General features: G+C 41.3%; 2 protein-coding genes across 2 annotated transcripts; one reads left to right on the top strand and one right to left on the bottom strand.

The window, feature by feature from the left end:
- Window positions 1–70: 70 nt before the first annotated feature.
- Window positions 71–917, top strand: LOC139548955 (mitochondrial import inner membrane translocase subunit Tim8 A-like). Its single transcript, XM_071358946.1, has 2 exons — window positions 71–283; window positions 524–917. Exons 1-2 carry the CDS (start codon window positions 185–187, stop codon window positions 692–694), a joined length of 270 nt encoding a protein of 89 aa, XP_071215047.1. The 5' UTR covers window positions 71–184; the 3' UTR covers window positions 695–917.
- LOC139548946 (L-amino-acid oxidase-like) lies at window positions 872–5,429 on the bottom strand. Its single transcript, XM_071358925.1, has 8 exons — window positions 5,155–5,429; window positions 4,760–4,862; window positions 3,508–3,722; window positions 3,204–3,316; window positions 2,757–2,958; window positions 2,539–2,607; window positions 2,237–2,373; window positions 872–2,132 (listed from the first exon to the last, which is right to left on the bottom strand). The coding sequence occupies exons 1-8, from the start codon at window positions 5,188–5,190 to the stop codon at window positions 1,370–1,372; spliced, it is 1,638 nt and encodes a 545-aa protein (XP_071215026.1). The 5' UTR covers window positions 5,191–5,429; the 3' UTR covers window positions 872–1,369.
- Between the last annotated feature and the right edge of the window lie 13,127 nt (window positions 5,430–18,556).

Here is an 18,556-nt window from a genome sequence, read left to right as displayed (position 1 = left end):
GTTACTTAAATGAAATGCTGAACATTGAAGTTATTGGAGAGTCAGGACTCGTGTGTTAGTCAATTATCTTGGTAACGGCGCAAACTACAACAAACCACTGAGCAAAAAACGCACGAGCCTACAGAGGTCATTCTCAGCTCTACTGGTTGAATTAACCCGACTGTAACCAATCCCTGTTACTGCAATGGACGGCTTTGATTTAAATTCGTCAGAAAAGGCTGATGCTTCAGAACTCCAAAGGATGATCGCAATTGAACAACAGAAAGCGCAGTTTCAGGCCCAGGTAGGTAGTTTAGCTACACACAGCAGCAGCTATGCTACGGAGTTAGCTAGTTAGCTAACGCTAGCTACGTTAACTGTATTTTGAACTGTATCCTGCATTTGTTATTTATTACACCCATCAAACGTGTTCTTAGAATGGACAAACCGAATTCCGAGTATATTACGAAATCATACATTTCTGTTTTGAGACCTCCATACGGAAATTGACTTAACGTTAGCTGATTCATTGCTTCTTTTGAAGGTGCATAACTTCACAGATGTCTGCTGGGACAAGTGCATGGAGGGGAGCCCGAGTTCAAAACTGGATTCACGGACAGAGACTTGCCTCGTGAACTGTGTTGACCGCTTCATTGACACTACCTTGTCTATAACCAACCGGTTCACGCAGATGGTACAGAAGGGTGCCCATTGATGGGAGCTAGACTATGGGAAATAGACACTGTTTTATTTTGTAAAAGAACTGTGCATTATGTTTTCCTTTATGTCTCGAGCCCATAACACCATTGCCTAATATACTGAGTATGATATGCCACAGTACAATTATTAAAGAGGTAGGTCTAAATTGGACATGATATAGAATCACAAAGTATTTGGTTGCAATACGGCTTTATTAAAATATTTTTTTTTTAAAGTAGGCCCAAGAACTACACCGTGCTGCTCATTACATCTATGTAACATATGTGTGACATCATCATTTGACATAGTTTTCTTTCCTACAATACTTTAGTATGTGTAACAAAATTGCCATTTTAAAACAGTACACACACAAAAAATACAGGTTAGAAAGGGAAAAAGGTATGAACAATATGCCCTCAAGAGTACTTGTAAATAGGTCAGTAAACATGTTCAGTTCTGTTTCATTTCATCAACACTCGTCTCATCATGTTGTGCCATTCATATTGAGTAAAGCAGAACACATGTATACTAGCAAATGCATCATCAGACAGTACTAAAAAACGTTACAAAAATGTGTTGTTTTTGGTTTGGCCATCGAATTTCGTCATTTCGTTTGTCAACATTCAACCTTTAATCATGGCTTCTCAAGCTATTCAAAATACAATCGATGTCCCCTGGCCCCAGATGTCTATCATGCCAGGTTACTGATGTTCCTGGCTGCCCTTAGTGCAGATTTCATGGCAGTCTCGATCCAAGCGTGAGGTAGGGCAGTGTGCTCCCCAGCAAAGTGGACTCTGCTCTCATTCCTGAACAGGTCCGAGGCGTAGTCCGTCTGCTGGTAAGGTGTGTAAATGGCAAAAGCCCCCAGGCTGAAGGGATCCAGCCCCCACTTCTTCACTAACCCTCCAGTGCAGAGAGGACGTATAACCTCCCCATGGATCTTTACTAGGTCATCCAGCACCAAAGCCTTCAGCTCATCCTCGCTCACCCCCTGGAACAGAGTGGAGTCATCGGAACAGGTGTAGGACGCAAGGAGAGCCCCCCCAGCCGTGCCTGGGAAGCTGTGGCTAGGGTAGTAGATGAAACGAGAGGGGAGATCCGTGATGCTCTTCCCCCCTTTGATGCCCTCCTTTTCCCAGAATCTCTCGCTGAAGCTGAGGACCACCTTGGTGGAGCTGGCGTAGTGCACGGACCGCAGGGCCTCCATCTTCTGGGGTGACAGCGGGGGTTGGAAGTCCATGAAGAGGGTGGCCTTCGCTGTAGCTGTAACCAGGGCATAGTCTACTGTAAGGTTGGTCAGGGAGGATGGATTGCGCCAGTCCTGGTAGGATATGGTCACGTTGCTGCTGGTTTGACTGATGAGTCGGACCTTGGAGTTGAGAAGGATGGTGCTGTTGAGGGCCTGGTAAAATGCCCTTGGTAAATGGTCAAACCCATCAGTGATCTCGTAATAGCTGAAAAACAGAGAACATTCCACTACTTTAATACACTACTTAACAAACACTAGATGTAGGGCGGGGTGTCTAATTTGGTTATATGTGCATAGTGCTGTTCTTACACAGTGTTGTCGTTAATATCTGACTGAATATACAGCATCTCAGTAAGTGATGCGTAGAAGAGGCTGTTCTCATTCAGGATATCTCCAATCATGCGCAGGGCACCACGACTCAGGTTCCCCTCCTTCACTAGATACTCCTATCAGAAATCAACACTTATTAAAATTGCTGAATAAAGATATATAAAAACGTATTCATTCCATTTTTAGGAAGGAAAGTGTCAAAGTGCATACCAATTTTGCCTATAACAATAATCCTGCATCTTGTCTGATGGTTACCTATAAGCAACCAAGTGTTTTCTTACCTTGACTGAGTACGAGTCATATTTTCTCAACATGGCCTTGCAGCCAGCTGTCTTGATATCATCCCTTATCTACAACAAATAATTTGTCAAACGTATTTGTTATAACTGTGTTATGTGACACATATTGTACCTGTATATAAAATAACATTTAACATTACACAGTGTTCCACCACAGGAGTCTAATGCTGTGTTTGGAGCCCCCCTCCCTTTGCACACACCTTCCACAGGGCCAAGTCGAAGAGCTGACCAGCCGATTTTCCCCTTTCCTTGTCAGTCAAGGGATAGTTCAGCACGTCTGGGTTCTCTTTAACCGTATATGTTTTCTGCAGCAACCCGTTCACATGGTAATATGTGTTGATGTCATCCTGGATAAATGGATTCAGTCCAAGGCCCATTTTTAATGCAAATGATAAAAGAATTCTGTTGAATTAAAAATGCCATAGTTAACTTTTCTGTTGAATTAAAAATGCCATAGTTAACTTTGTTTTGATGGTTAAAGTAAACACCTGCTATCATTCTTATGCAAATCTATAGGATATGCACTTGTATCAGATCATGATTCATTTGAGATAGGATGCTTTACCTCTTTTCAACAATAACATATGAAGATAGGGAATAAGAGATCGCTACCTATTTCATGTGGTAGGACAATAGGCCTAACTCACTTGTGAAAGCTAGGGATCCTCATAGCACCCAGTTCTGCATACCATCCCTCTCTTCTATTTCTGTAGGTCTCAACCCGTCCTCCAATTCGACCACTTGCCTCTATTAAAGTCACCTTGTCCAAAAAAACAATATATATCAGTTTCCCCCTTTTACGCTGTAGGCCTATTATTAGTCATAACCAAATAATTAGAATACTGACACTAAAATAATTTCTGAGTATGTCAATCATACGTAAATTAGCATATGTCAATGTTATTCATTGTGTTGACATTGATACAGTAAATGTTATGAAAGATACTGTACCTTGTGCCCTGCGTCCTCCAGAAACTTTGCTGCAGTCAGTCCAGCAATACCACCACCGATGATGGCAATATGATGAGGTGTCTTTGTGAAGGGAAGACCTCTGTTCACAATTTCAAGGAGTTCGGCATAGTCTGAATCTTGCAGGCAGTCAAAAAGAGGATCTTCAATGTATCCATTGACACTGAAAACTATGACCACAACTATAGCGACAGGAACTGGAAAATAAATAAGTAATTGTTTAATAGGCCTCCAGGCTTCAAATATAAGAAACATGTAAAAATGATTTTTTTAAGGGATACAGATATATGTTTTTAAAGTATATGCAATATACATTAATGGCATGCTATTCTTGTTTTCACCCCAAAATCATAAAACTAGATCTAGAATGACTTTTAGAATGTTCCTGAACAACATCCCCTTTTCTACTTCCCAATAAGTTGTTGGAATTCAACAAAAAGTTTTTCCAAAAGTAATTTATTGTGTTTGGATTGCCACATAAGCAGTGGTGTAAAGTACTTAAGTTAAAAGACTTTCAAGTACTACTTAAGTCGTTTTTTTGGTATCTGTACTTTATTTTTACTATTTATATTTTTTGACAACTTTTACTTTTACTCCACTACATTCCTAAAGAGAGTAATGTACTTTCTACTCCATACATTTTCCCTGGCACCCAAAAGTACTCGTTACATTTTGAATGCTTAGCAGGACAGGAAAATTGTCAAATTCAGGCAAAATCTCTGGTCAACCCTACTGCATCTGATATGGCGTGACTCACTAAACACAAATGCTTTGTTTGTAAATTATGTCTGAGTGATAGTGTGCCCCTGGCTATCTGTGCATTAAAAAATAAAATTAAAAAATCGTGCCGTCTGGTTAGATTAACATAAGTTATTTGAAATTATTTATACTTTTACTTTTAATAATTAAGCATATTTAAAACCAAATACTTTCAGACTTTTACTCAAGTAGTATTTTACTGGGTGACTTTCACTTTTAATTGAGCCCTTTTCTATTAAGGTGTCTTTACTTTTACTCAAGTATGAAAATTGGGTACTTTTTCCACCACTGCCCATAAGGTGAAGCACTACTTGTTATTCTGACAGTAGTCCCAATGTATTTCTGGACTCCCTGAAACAATGAATTTTGACAAATTCTTCAAATAAACAAAAATATAGGCTATAAACTTTAATCACAAGTCAATTTGTCATTATAACTAAGCTAAAGTCAGATGAAGAAAAAGGAAAGTACTTACAATATTTGCACAACGCCACATAGGGTATCATCTTGACTCCTAAGCCCAGAGTCCTTGCCTTCCCTTTTCTAGTGATGCTGACGCCCACCGGAGAAATAGAAACCTAAAGCGAAACGTGGAGGCAAGTACTGTAGCCTAGATAATGTGATTGACTTTGTTTTACTAAATTCAATTAATATTATGAATGTTATATAACATTGAAAGTCCCCCCTCCCCAAAACCCACCAAAATATAGTTACACATTTTGTTTTCGTTGCGAATTAAATTAAGAACATTAATTTGCGAATCATGCACAACGACTTACCTTTAGACACCTATTCATTTATGTATAAATCATTAGACCTACACCATTAAACTGAGATACAGGTAGGCTACCTTCATGGGAAACTACTCACCTTCATCAATGGTAACTTCTCAAAAGCAATATGCATGAATGAAACAAATATCTCTGAGCTATATAGCTTAGCTATTTTCCTTAGCCTAAATCTTTTCTAGGATTCTTACAAGTTGCCGTCTTACCATGAATGACTAGACTGGAAATCACACATGGTATGTGTGAAATTGCACCCAACGTATTTTAATGAGGAACCTATGTGGGCTTCTGAGGTCGGAAAGAAATATTTTCCCACACCGGCTCGAGATTCAACCACACTGAACAAATTAGATTAGTGAGGTTTACTATTCACCAGCATACCTCATTTCCCCCTTCCCACCAACATAATATATGTTTTATAGTGCATTTTAGTGTATGCTGAAGTCCACCTTGCCTTACCTAACCTGAGATAGAGAAATTATATTTTAAGATTCGAAGATAAGATTCTATAGTGAGTTATTTAATTGGATACATACCTTGAAGGTTAGGTTAAATAAATCGGAACGTATACTCACCTTAGTGTGATGTCAATTGACAAGTCTGTCTTTTATAGTGCAGGAAGAGTGCAATCGAAAGCAAACGCGAACGTTTCAAAAGGGTTACATCATTGGAATTCATTTATTTACTTAAATTGAGAATTGGATACATATCAAGAAGGGCTGATAAGCCTTTTATATGATGTGATGTAAACAGTCAGCAACACATTAACTGTGATAATGCAATGAATGTGCTCCACAATGCACATTTCACCATGCATGATATCTTGATGGCTAGGTTTTTTATATTACTCTTTATAACAAAAATGGTCATGAGGAACAGAAAAAAAACAAGACGGAAATTAATCTCACCAAATGTTTTGTACTCCCTTGACTCCATTAAATGTGCTCCCAATGGCACCCTATTCCCCACATTGCCCTATGAGTCCTGATCAAAAGTAGTGTACTGCAAAGGGAAAAGGGTGTCATTTGGGATGCATTTAAACTTTGCCATTCACCTGGATGTTATTCTACTTGTACTTGTTGTAGACAGATTGGCATTTGAGCCTGTTTAAAGCTAGAATCCTTAATTGAAACAATAACAAAGTGGACACACTGCCTTTGTGTTAGTAAAAAGCTGAGCAATGGGCCTGGAGAAATATAACCACTCTCAAACGTATGAAGATCACTTTATTGGTTAATTGCACACAAGGTCCTACTGAAATGTGTCTTCTGCTTTTAACCCAACCCCTCCAAAAGACACACATACAGGTTTTGGAGAGGTGTGGGGGGCTGCTTTAGTAGGCACCGGGGAGCTGTTCTTGCCTTGCTCAAGGGCACAACGACAGGCAATGGCATCTAAGATTTGATACCAGCAACCCTCCAGTTGCCAGTTCACTTCCCGTCAGATTTTTCCCGTCGGTATGGATGCAAGGACTGACCATTATGCATTATGTGAAAATTATCATTTTAACTATGTTTTGAGGCTATACAGGGTTTGTTTACATTGACATAGTTTACAAACATTTCAGTAAAACAAGCTTATATTTGGGGTTCTGATGGGGTACGAGAATTGAACTAAGCGCATGAGGAATTTAGTTTTTATTCTTAGATTATATTCTTCAAGAATCATATAATATTATGATGTAGGCTTTAAGGATTCTAGCTTTAAGCCTTTCCCACGCTACATTGTGCCACATTGATGTTCTTTGTGGCATCTTTTTTAAGGTCATCTGAGCAGCCGATGAACCTCTAGAATAGTTTATTTCAACAGCGGAAGTAGAGCCACATGAGTCAAATCAAATGTATTCGTCACAAACACAGTTTACAGCAGGTACAAAAGGCGCAGCAAAATTCTTATGTGCTAGTTCCCTCAACAGTGCAGTACGTACATTTATCAATAATCAATAATAACAATGAAAAGAGTCAAGTCAAAAATAAGATATAGTAGAAGTAATATAAGAGGTAGTATGCATAGTAATAATGGACTGGATTTACAAATATAAATTGGGTAGTGGAATCAATATTATATATTAGAACAGCAGCGTTGACTGTGTGTGTGTGTGTGTGTGTGTGTGTGTGTGTGTGTGTGTGTGTGTGTGTGTGTGTGTGTGTGTGTGTGTGTGTGTGTGTGTGTGTGTAAATTTGTGTGTAGTCAGTGAAAACAATTTCTAAGATGCATATACACTCTTAGAAAAAAATGAGCTCTCTAGAACCTAAAGGGTAGTCCCAATTGGATAACCCTATGAAGAACTCTTTTGGTTCCAGGTTAACCATTTGGGGTTCCATGTATAATCCCTTTCCAAAGAGGGTTCTACATGGAACCCAAAAGGTTTCTCCTATGGGGAAAGCTGAAAAAACCTTTTGGAACCCTTTTTTCTAGGAGTGCAAAGTCTCTAAGGTGCAGGTCTGTGCAGGGAGACAGCTAGGTTTAGCTTTTCAGCAGTCTGATGGCCTGGTGGGTGAAGCTGTCACGGAGCCTTTTGGCCAAAAACCTGATATTCCAATACCGCTTGCCAGATGGTAACAGAGTGAAAAATATGTGGCTTGGGCAATGGATTCCTTGACGATCTTTCACGCCTTCCTCAGACACTGCCTGGTGTAGATGTTCTGGAGGGCAGGGAGTTCACCCGCAGTAATCTATTGGGTCGTCCGCACCACCCTCATTAAGGCCTTCTGGTTGAGGGCGGTTCAGTTTCCGTACCAGGTGATGATGCAGCCTGTGAAGATGCTCTTGTGCAGCTTTAGAACTTGTTTAGGATCCGAGGGTCAAATTTCTTCAGGTGCCTGCTGCACCTTCTTCACCACGTGGTGTAGTGTGATTGGACCATGTCATGTTCTCTGTGAAGTGCACGCCGAGGAACTTTAAGCTTTTGACTTTCTCCACTGCAGCCCAGTTGATGACAATAGGGGGGTGCTCCTCCCCCTGTTTCCTGTAGTCCACTATCAGCTCCTTGGTTTTGCAGACGTTAAGGGAGAGGCTGTTTTCCTGGCACCACTGTGCCATGGCTCTAACCTCCTCCCTGTAGGCTGTCTCGTCCCCGTCGACGATCAGGTCCAACCCCGTCTTGTTGTCGGCAAACTTATTGATGGTGTTGGAGTCATGTGTGGCCACGCAGTCATGGGTGTACAGGAAGTACAGTAGGGGGCTGAGCACACACCCCTGGGGGGGCCAAGTGTTGAAGGTCAGCATGAGGGAGGTGTTGTTGCTTACCCTCACCGTCTGGGGTCTGCCTGTCAGGAAGTCCAGGATCCAGTTACAGAGCGAGGTACTCATACCCAGGGCCTTGGGCTTAGTGTCAAGATTGGAGGGGACTATGGTGTTGAATGCTGAGCAGTAGTCGATGAACAGCATTCTCACATAGGTGTTCCTCTAGCCCAGATGGGGTAGGGCAATGTGTAGTGTGCAGTGGCAATACTATAACACTAGTTATAGTACACTAGACTATTACAACACTGCAAAAGGTATAGACTATGATCTGATTCATCAGATTTGGTAGTACAGTGGCTCCATGCTTCTTGTGCCTATGAGGTATACAGTACCAGTTAAAAGTTTGGACACACCTACTCATTCAAAGGTTTTTTATTTATTTTTACTATTTTCTACATTGTAGATGTCACGCTCGCTATCCTCAAACTCCCTGTCATAAATCAACCAAGGCGCAGCGTGCATGTAGTTCCACATCTTTTAATTAAAGTGAAACCGAAACAATAAAAAAAGAAAACAGGTAAACAGCAAAGAACGTGACGCAACCGAGGTGCACACAAACACAAGATAATTACCAACAAAACACAGGTGGGAAAAGGCTACCTAAGTATGGTTCTCAATCAGAGACAACGATAGAAAAAATAGAGACATAAAAAGGATCTAAGGTCAGGGCGTGACAGTACTATGCGGACTATGGCCGCAAAACCTAAACCTCTAGGGGAGGGTCTGGACGTGGACCCCGCTTCACCTCAGGCTTGGCCCACTTAGGTGGCGCCTCTAGAGCGGGGACCCTCGCGGAGGGCGACTCTGGCAGCTCCGGGCAGGAGGGCGACTCTGGCAGCCCCGGGCAGGAGGGCGACTCTGGCAGCCCCGGGCAGGAGGGCGACTCTGGCAGCCCCGGGCAGGAGGGCGACACACAGGAGACCTCTTCCTTGGCCGTGGCACCGGATACACTGGGCCGTGGAGGCGCACTGGCGGTCTCAAGCACAGAGCTGGCCCCACCCATTCTGGCTGGATGCCAGCTTCCACCCGGCAAATGCGGGACGCTGGCGCCGAGCACACCGGTATGTGAATGCTCCGCCTCGTCTTGTCCTCTACCATTCTCTCCTCCCCGGTCCAACTCGTCCTCCAGGTTGGCGCACGCTGCTTGGTCTTCTTGTGGTGGGTAATTCTGTCACGCTCGCTATCCTCAAACTCCCTGTCATAAATCGACCAAGGTGCAGCGTGTATGTAGTTCCACATCTTTTAATTAAAGTGAAACCGAAACAATAAAAAAAAAAAAAAAACAGGTAAACAGCAAAGAACGTGACGCAACCGAGGTGCACACAAACACACACGGAAAATAATTACCCACAAAACACAGGTGGGAAAAGGCTACCTAAGTATGGTTCTCAATCAGAGACAACGATAGACAGCTGCCTCTGATTGAGAACCACACCCGGCCAAACACACAGAAATAGAAAACATAGAACACAAAACATAGAATGCCCACCCCAACTCACGCCCTGACCAAACCAAAAGAGACATAAAAAGGTCAGGGCGTGACAGTAGAATAATAATGAAGACATCACAACTATGAAATATCACATATGGAATCATGTAGTAACCAAAAAAGTGTTAAACAAATCAAAAAATATTTTATATTCTTCAAAGTAGCCACCCTTTGCCTTGATGGCAGCTTTGCACACTCTTGGCATTCTCTCAACTGGCTTCAAGAGGAATGCTTTTCCAACAGTCTTTAAGGAGTTCCCACATATGCTGAGCACTTGTTGGCTGCTTTTCCTTCACTCTGCGGTCCAACTCATCCCAAACCATCTCAATTGGGTTGAGGTCGGGTGATTGTGGAGGCCATGTCATCTGATGCAGCACTCCATCACTCTCCTTGGTCAAATAGCCCTTACAGGGCACTAACTACTCTAGATCCACAATGAGATAGGGTGCAGGCCAGGCAGCAGGCTGTTAGCCAGCCTGCCAGCTTAGTGGAGTCTGCCACTAGCGCAGTCAGTGTAGTCAGCTCAGCTATCCCCATTGAGACCATGTCTGTGCCTTGATCTAGGTTGGGCAAAACTAAACATGGCAGTGTTTGCTCTAGCAATCTCACTGGAATAAAGACCTCCTCCATCATCGACTCAGTGGGGGGTTTTGTCCAACATATCTCCAGACCTACTCACTGCCACAGTCATACTCTGGACCTAGTTTTGTCCCGTGGAATAAATATTGTGGATCTTAATGTTTTTCCTCGTAATCCTGGACTATCGGACCACCATTTTATTACGCTTGCAATCGCAACAAATAATCTGCTCAGACCCCAACCAAGGATCATCAAAAGCCGTGCTATAAATTCTCGGACAACCCAAAGATTCCTAGATGCCCTTCCAGACTCCCTCCACCTACCCAAGGATATCAGAGTACAAAAATTGGTTAACCACCTAACTGAGGAACTAAATTTAACCTTGCATAATACCCTAGATGCAGTCGCACTACTAAAAACTAAAAACATTTGTCATAAGAAACTAGCTCCCTGGTATACAGAAAATAGCCGAGCCCTGAAGCAAGACTCCCGAAAATTAGAACTGAAATGGCGCTACACATTTATGTGTATGGCGCTACACATTACACCAAACTGGAAGTCTTCCGATTAGCTTGGAAAGACAGTACCGTGCAATATCGAAGAGCCCTCACTGTTGTTCGATCATCCTATTTTTCCAACTTAATTGAGAAGAATAAGAACGATCCAGAATGTATTTTTGATACTGTCGCAAAGCTAACTAAATAGCAGCATTCCCCAAGAGAGGATGGCTTTCACTTCAGCAGTGATAAATTCATGAACTTCTTTTACGAAAATATCATGATCATTAGAAAGCAAATTACGGACTCCTCTTTACATTTTTTAATACTATATCTCTTGACACATTGATGAAAATAGTCATGGCCTCTAAACTTTCAAGCTGCATACTGGACCCTATTCCAACTAAACTACTGAAAGAGCTGCTTCCTGTGCTTGGCCCTCCTACGTTGAACATAATTAACGCCTCCCTATCCACCGGATGTGTATCAAACTCACTAAAAGTGGCAGTAATAAAGCCTCTCTTGAAAAAGCCAAACCTTGACCCAGAAAATATAAAAAACTATTTGCCTATATCGAATCTCCCATTCCTCTCAATTTTTGGGGAAAAAAGCTGTTGCACAGCAACTCATTGCCTTCCTGAAGACAAACAATGTATACAAAACGCTTCAGTCTGGTTTTAGACCCCATCATAGCACTGAGACTGCACTCATGAAGGTGGTAAATTACCTTTTAATGGCGTCAGACCAAGGCTCTGCATCTGTCCTCGTGCTCCTAGACCTTAGTGCTGCTTTTGATATCATCAATCACCACATTCTTTTGGAGAGATTGGAAACCCAAATTGGTCTACACGGACAAGTTCTGGCCTGGTTTAGATCTAATCTGTCAGAAAGATATCAGTCTGTCTCTGTGGATGGTTTGTCCTATACGTACGCTACGGTCACAAGTCGCAGGCATCTTTATTGTCCCTAGAATTAGAACAGCTGGAGGCAGGGCTTTCTCTTATATTTTTATGGGAATGGTCTGCCTATCTATGTGAGAGATGCAGACTCGGTCTCGACCTTTAAGTCTTTATTGAAGACTCATCTCTTCAGTAGGTCTTATGATTGAGTGTAGTCTGGCCCAGGGGTGTGAAGGTGTACGGAAAGGCACTGGAGCGACGAACCGCCCTTGCTGTCTCTGCCTGGCCGGTTCCCCTCTCTCCACTGAGATTTTCTGCCTCTAACCCTATTATGGGGGCTGCGTCACTGGCTTACTGGTGCTCTTCCATGCCGTCCCTAAGAGGGGTGCGACTCTTGAGTGGGTTGAGTCACTGACATGATCTTCCTGTCCAGGTTGGCGCCCCCCTCGGGTTCGTGCCGCGGGGGCGATCTTCGTGGGCTATACTCGGCCTTGTCTCAGGGTAGTAAGTTGGTGGTTTGAAGATATCCCACTAGTGGTGTGGGGGCTGTGCTTTGGCAAAGTGGGTGTGGTTATATCCTGCCTGGTTGGCCCTGTCCGGGGGTATCGTCGGACGGGGTCATAGTGTCTCCCGACCCCTCAAGTCTCAGCCTCCAGTATTTATGCTGCAGTAGTTCATGTGTCGGGGAGCTAGGATCAGTCTGTTATATCTGGAGTATTTCTCCTGTCTTATCCTGTGCCCTGTGTGAATTTAAGTATGCTCTCTCTAATTCTCTCTTTCTTTCTTTCTTTCTTTCTTTCTTTCTTTCTTTCTTTCTTTCTTTCTTTCTTTCTTTCTTTCTTTCTTTCTTTCTTTCTCTCTTTTCTCTCTTCTCTCAGAGGACCTGAGCCCTAGGACCATGCCTCAGGACTACCTGGCCTGATGACTCCTTGCTGTCCCCAGTCCATCAGCTGCTGCTCAAGTTTCAACTGTTCTGCCTGCGGCTATGGAACCCTGACCTGTTCACCGGACGTGCTACCTTGTCGGACGTGCTACCTGCTGTTTTAGACTCTCTCTCTCTCTACCGCACCTGCTGTCTCTAAGTCTGAATGATTTGCTATGAAAAGCCAACTGACATTTACTCCAGAGATGCTGACCTGTTGCACCCTCTACAATCACTGTGATTATTATTATTTGACCCTGCTGGTCATCTATGAATGTTTGAACATCTTGGCCATGTTCTGTTATAATCTCCACCCGGCACAGCCAGAAGAGGACTGGCCACCCCTCAGAGCCTGGTTCCTCTCTAGGTTTCTTCCTAGGTTCCTGCCTTTCTAGGGAGCTTTTCCTAGCCACTGTGTTTCTACATCAGCATTGCTTGCTGTTTGGGGTTTAAGGCTGGGTTTCTGTACAGCACTTTGTGACATCGGCTGATGTAAATACGTGGTCATCAAAAAGAAAGGAGGACCAAGGCACTCTTCATATAATTAATTTAAATGCCTTTATTAGTATGGCATGTTTAAAAAACTTTGTTTCTATTGAACATGCCATACTAATAAAGGCATTTGAATTAATTATATGAAGAGTGCCTTGGTCCTCCTTTCTTTTTGATGACCAATTTACCCCTTTTACCAAAGAGCACCTTCTATCTACCAAAATGTACTATTGTGTACCTTAGTAGCGCTTCCCTTCCTCTTCTTTCTACTGGCTTTATAAATGCATTTGATTGATTGATTGACATATCCTGGAGGTGTGTTTTGGATCATTGTCCTGTTGAAAACAATTGATAGTCCCACTAAGCGCAAACCAGATGGGATGGCGTATCGCTGCAGAATGTTGTGGTAGCCATGCTGATTAAGAGTACCTTGAATTCTAAATACATCACTGACAGTGTCACCAGCAAAGCGACCCCACACCATCACACCTCCTCTCCTCCTCCATGCTTCACGGTGGGAACCACACATGCGGAGATCATCTGTTCACCTACTCTGCATCTTACAAAGACACAGCGGTTGAAAACCTAATCTCAGACCAAAGGACAGATTTCAACCGAACTAATGTCCATTGCTCATCTTTATTGGCCTAAGCAAGTCTCTTTTTATTATTGGTGTCCTTTATTAGTGGTTCCTTTGCAGCAATTTGACCATGAAGGCCTGATTCACACAGTCTTCTCTGAACAGTTGATGTTGAGATGTGTCTGTTACTCTGTGAAGCATTTATTTGGGCTGCAATCTGAGGTGCAGTTAATTAACTCTAATTAATTTATTCTCTGCAGCAGAGGTAAATCTGGGTCTTCCTGTGGTAGTCCTCATGATAGCCAGTTTCATCATAGCGCTTGATGAAACTTGCAAAGTTCTTGGAATTTTCCGCATTGACTAACCTTCATGTCTTAAAGTAATGATGGACTGTTGTTTTGCTTTTCTATTTTAAGATGTTCTTGCCATAATATGATCTTGGTCTTTTACCAAATAGAACTATCTTCTTTATACCACACCTACCTTGTCACAACACAACTGATTGGCTCAAACACATTAAGAAGGAAAGACATTCCACAAATTAACTTTTAACAAGGCACACCTGTTAATTTAAATGCATTCCAGGTGACTACCTCATGAAGCTGGTTTAGAGAATGCCAATAGTTTCCAATGCTCTCATCAAGGCAAAGGGTGACTACTTTGAATAATCTTAAATATAAAATATATTTTGATTTGTTAAAAAAACATTTGGTTACTACATGACTCCATATGTGTTATTTCATAGTTTTGATGTCTTCACTATTATTCTACAATGTAGAAAATAGTAAAAATAAAGAAAAATCCTTGAATGAGTAGGTGTGTCTAAACTTTTGACTGGTACTGTAGGTGCTAGGGGTTGTTTCTGGCCTTGTCTTCATGCTTCTTGTTCTTTATCTTTTACTCAGTGTGGAAGTTTAGGTATTAATCCCCATTAATCTTGACAATGAATGACAGATGGCTTCATTGACATTTTTTTAAAGGACCTCATTGTTGTGGGTAGCTGAAAGTTACACAACAATATTGCTCACATTCTTCACATACTGTAATAAGGCACCATGTGGCTATTTGAACAATGAGCAAAAACCTTCCTTGACTGACTCATGATTAAAACTTTGACATTTGCCTGGGTGGCTTTTTACTGGCAGTGGGTATAGTCGACAGCTTAGCATTTGAGTTCATAGACATTTTCCACACATCATTGTGCCACATTGATTTCCTGTGTGGTATATTTTCTCAGGTAATCTGAGCAGCCGCCGAACAACTGAACATTTCTAAAGGACATTAGTATAGCAATAGAATAGATCGTGTCATGTAAACAATGTCATCACAATGCTACAGGGCCCAGGCTACCTTAACAGTGTAGGCTACTATGCACACTCAATTGCCTCTCTATACCTAACCCAAACACGTGGAATATCAGTTTAATTATGACTGTTTCTTTGACTGTTTAAAAAAAAAAAGTATTATTATCTAATCATCGTGGATATCTGACAAGACAAAAACATTTTTCATATAGTGACCTGACCAAGCAGTGACATCAATCATGTTTAATCAGATGCAGCTATGACCAGTTGTGGCAGTCGCAGATAAAATGCATTTCATTTATCATCTTTATAACTAAAGAATTTGGTTGCGTTCCCTTGTTCAGACGTTGCATGTATCAACCAATGGCTGCGTGCAACGTCATCGACTGTCAGATTGCTTTAACATACGATGTGGTTAGCTGATCCTGGAGTCTAGGTCGAAAATATAATAATCAGGCGCCGTACCAGTAAAAGACTAGCCTATCACAATATATGACACCCTGGTTTGCGCACCTTTTGAAGTTCAGATGGGAACAGCTAGGCCTAATCGTTGGAATAGTAACTGAAGTCTGGACACTGACTGTAGGCCTCACATGTAGCCTCTTACAATATGAACTCCTACAGAATTAAGTGTTATTTGCAATAAAATTAGACACCAAATGTTAATTTTGTCTCGGGAACAGGAGTAGAGAAATATGATTTCTTTCTTTCAGCATCTTGAGAGAATGTGAATGCACGCTCAGGGACGGTGTTGTGTAGCCTAAACATGAAAAAAAAAGCTGACAGTAGAAAGGTTTCCATCCAGATTTTCATGCGAATATACTAAAATCTTCATACAATAACATGCGCATTTTCCCAATAGAGATGGATCCATTAAAGGGGTTCGACCTTAACCCAATTGAGATGGTTTGGGATGAGTTGGACCTCAGAGTGAAGGAAAAGCAGCCAACAAGTGCTTAGCATTTGTGGGAACTCCTTAAAGACTGTTGGAAAAGCATTCCTCATGAAGCTGGTTGTGAGAATAACAAGAGTGTGCAAAGCTGTCATCAAGGCAAAGGGTGGCTACTTTGAAGAATCTCAAATATACTAAAATCTTCATACAATAACATGCGCATTTTCCCAATAGAGATGTGTTAATCAAACGGACTTTATGCGGATAAAAGGCTGTGCGTGATGGTGACGTAGTGCACATAAAATTAACTTGTCCCTAAATTCCCATGTACCAAATGAAAAATACAAGTTAAATGGGTTTCCATCGCATTTTCAACTCTACTGATGGTTTTGTCACAAAACTGTTGCGTTGTCTTGGCACATGTGCTCTAGCCAACAGTTCTCACATACAGTGCGAGTAGACTACCTACATTATACGATTAAAAGGCAGTCAAGCATCGATCATCATGTCACCAGAATAAGATCCTCGATATTAATTGCAAAGGAGCATCAAACTCATCACCTTGCACATTACTTACACATTCACCACCCTGTGAAGCTCATCATATCTTATTTCATCTGTAGCCCAATAAACTGCATGCTTTCCCTAGTCATAGTGGGAGAACCACATAACAATCATCGTGTGACTCTACGTTTACTTCGATATGATGGTTATTATGTCAATAGTGGCGCATAACGGTGTTTCCACCGCCATTTCTTGCATAATTAATTTTACCGACACAAAAAGATCACATTATGTCGTAATAACAAATTGTCTGTCAACATTTATAAAATTGTACCGGCATTTCATGTTTCCATCAGCCCGAACTTTTTTCATGCGTCAGGTAGTGTGGGTATTGGTAAAGTGTGACACATTCTGAAAATGTGCTTTCCGGAATACAGAATTATCCCATTGTCTTAACCCCCAACATGATACCATTCTAAATAGATTAAGAACTATATTACACTCTAAACATGAGGGGTTCAACAAGGGTTCTTGGCACTGAAAATTGCCCTAAAAAGGTTATTCCATGAACCCCATAGGAGGTGTGGTTCATCGATTAACCTTAGTTGGTGGGGATTCTTGCAGGAACCTAACTGCCCAACTGAAAGATTTGGATTTGAATTTGAAAGGACTGCAGGTCCAGGCATTTAACTGAAACATTTAAAGATCTCCTCAATTTAAGGTAAGGGTTGTGTCCCTTATATGATCTAAATTGATATTGTTTTATGATAATACCGTCTGTCTTTTCATATTTGTGTAAATCTTTATACAATAGAAAATGGACACAATTCTATGGATATCAATCAACAAAGAGGTAAGAATATGTATGCTATAAGAATATGTTGAAGGCTAGCTGTATTGGGTGCCGATGACTGAATTGCTCACTTTTGTGTCTGTGTCTGCAGGTATGTAGATGAGGAGACATACAAAGGTATATCAATTGGTATTGGTATGTTATGCAGGTCACATGCCATCCTCCTACCTTACCTCTTCAATGAATATCCCATAGGCCTCTACATTATGGACAAGGTATGTGTATGAAAACCATTATCAATTTTTTTTTTTTCATTCACATTTACCACAAAAACCAAGGTATGAATACTGTCATGTGCATGTTTTGTTAAACATCTGTATAAACATCTGTCTACTACTTTTTGGATTTACAGACCTCCCTACACCTCCCTACACCTCTGATGATATAACAGGAAACCAGTTCGATCACCATGCACTGCATAATCATTCATTCATAATCATCATTCATTGCTATGGATACGGAGAACATCAACACATTTTCATCAACACGGAAGAGGATATACCAATTGGACTTGGGACTCTGCTGGGAGTTTACCTCATTATTTGGATTTTTTATTCTGCTTTGCCACTAAACTCATGACGAACACTGACAACAAAATTATTGTTTTATTGTTATGCGGGGGTTTAGTTAAAAAATTAACCCCAAGGTCAACAGGTTCTTCAAGGATCCATTAAAGGGGTTCGACCTTAACCCAATTGAGATGGTTTGGGATGAGTTGGACCTCAGAGTGAAGGAAAAGCAGCAAACAAGTGCTTAGCATTTGTGGGAACTCCTTAAAGACTGTTGGAAAAGCATTCCTCATGAAGCTGGTTGAGAGAATAACAAGAGTGTGCAAAGCTGTCATCAAGGCAAAGGGTGGCTACTTTGAAGAATCTCAAATATAACATATATTTGGATTTGTTTAACACTTCTTTTGGTTACTACATGATTCCATATGTGTTATTTCATAGTTTCGATGTTTTCACTATTATTCTACAATGTAGAAAATAGTACAAATAAAGAAAAACCCTTGAATGAGAAGGCTTGTTCAAACTTTTAAGGTACTGTATATTTAAGCTCGGAATAATTATTATTTGGATGGAAAACCGAACTTTGCATTTTATCCTACGTAGTTACAAATTACGTCGACATTCCTTAATTCGCTCCATAGCGTTATGGAAAAAGGGTTTATTGGATTAATGTGACAACTCTCTTGCTGTGGACAGAAAAATTTGCATCAGTTTTGAG

Source organism: Salvelinus alpinus, chromosome 22, assembly GCF_045679555.1.
Source record: "Salvelinus alpinus chromosome 22, SLU_Salpinus.1, whole genome shotgun sequence".
Lineage (NCBI taxonomy): Eukaryota > Metazoa > Chordata > Actinopteri > Salmoniformes > Salmonidae > Salvelinus > Salvelinus alpinus.
Note: the sequence above shows the minus strand (reverse complement) of the source record. Positions and strands in the feature narration are given on the sequence as shown.

Excerpts from the sequence above, each read along its gene's own strand:
- LOC139548955 (XM_071358946.1), top strand. The coding sequence starts at position 185 with ATGGACGGCTTTGATTTAAATTCGTCAGAAAAGGCTGATGCTTCAGAA. Across the intron at positions 284-523 it reads AAGCGCAGTTTCAGGCCCAG|GTGCATAACTTCACAGATGT; the intron begins GTAGGTAGTTTA and ends CTTCTTTTGAAG.
- LOC139548946 (XM_071358925.1), bottom strand. The coding sequence starts at position 5,190 with ATGCATATTGCTTTTGAGAAGTTACCATTGATGAAG. Across the intron at positions 3,723-4,759 it reads TGTGGCGTTGTGCAAATATT|TTCCTGTCGCTATAGTTGTG; the intron begins GTAAGTACTTTC and ends TTTATTTTCCAG. Across the intron at positions 2,374-2,538 it reads ATGACTCGTACTCAGTCAAG|GAGTATCTAGTGAAGGAGGG; the intron begins GTAAGAAAACAC and ends GATTTCTGATAG.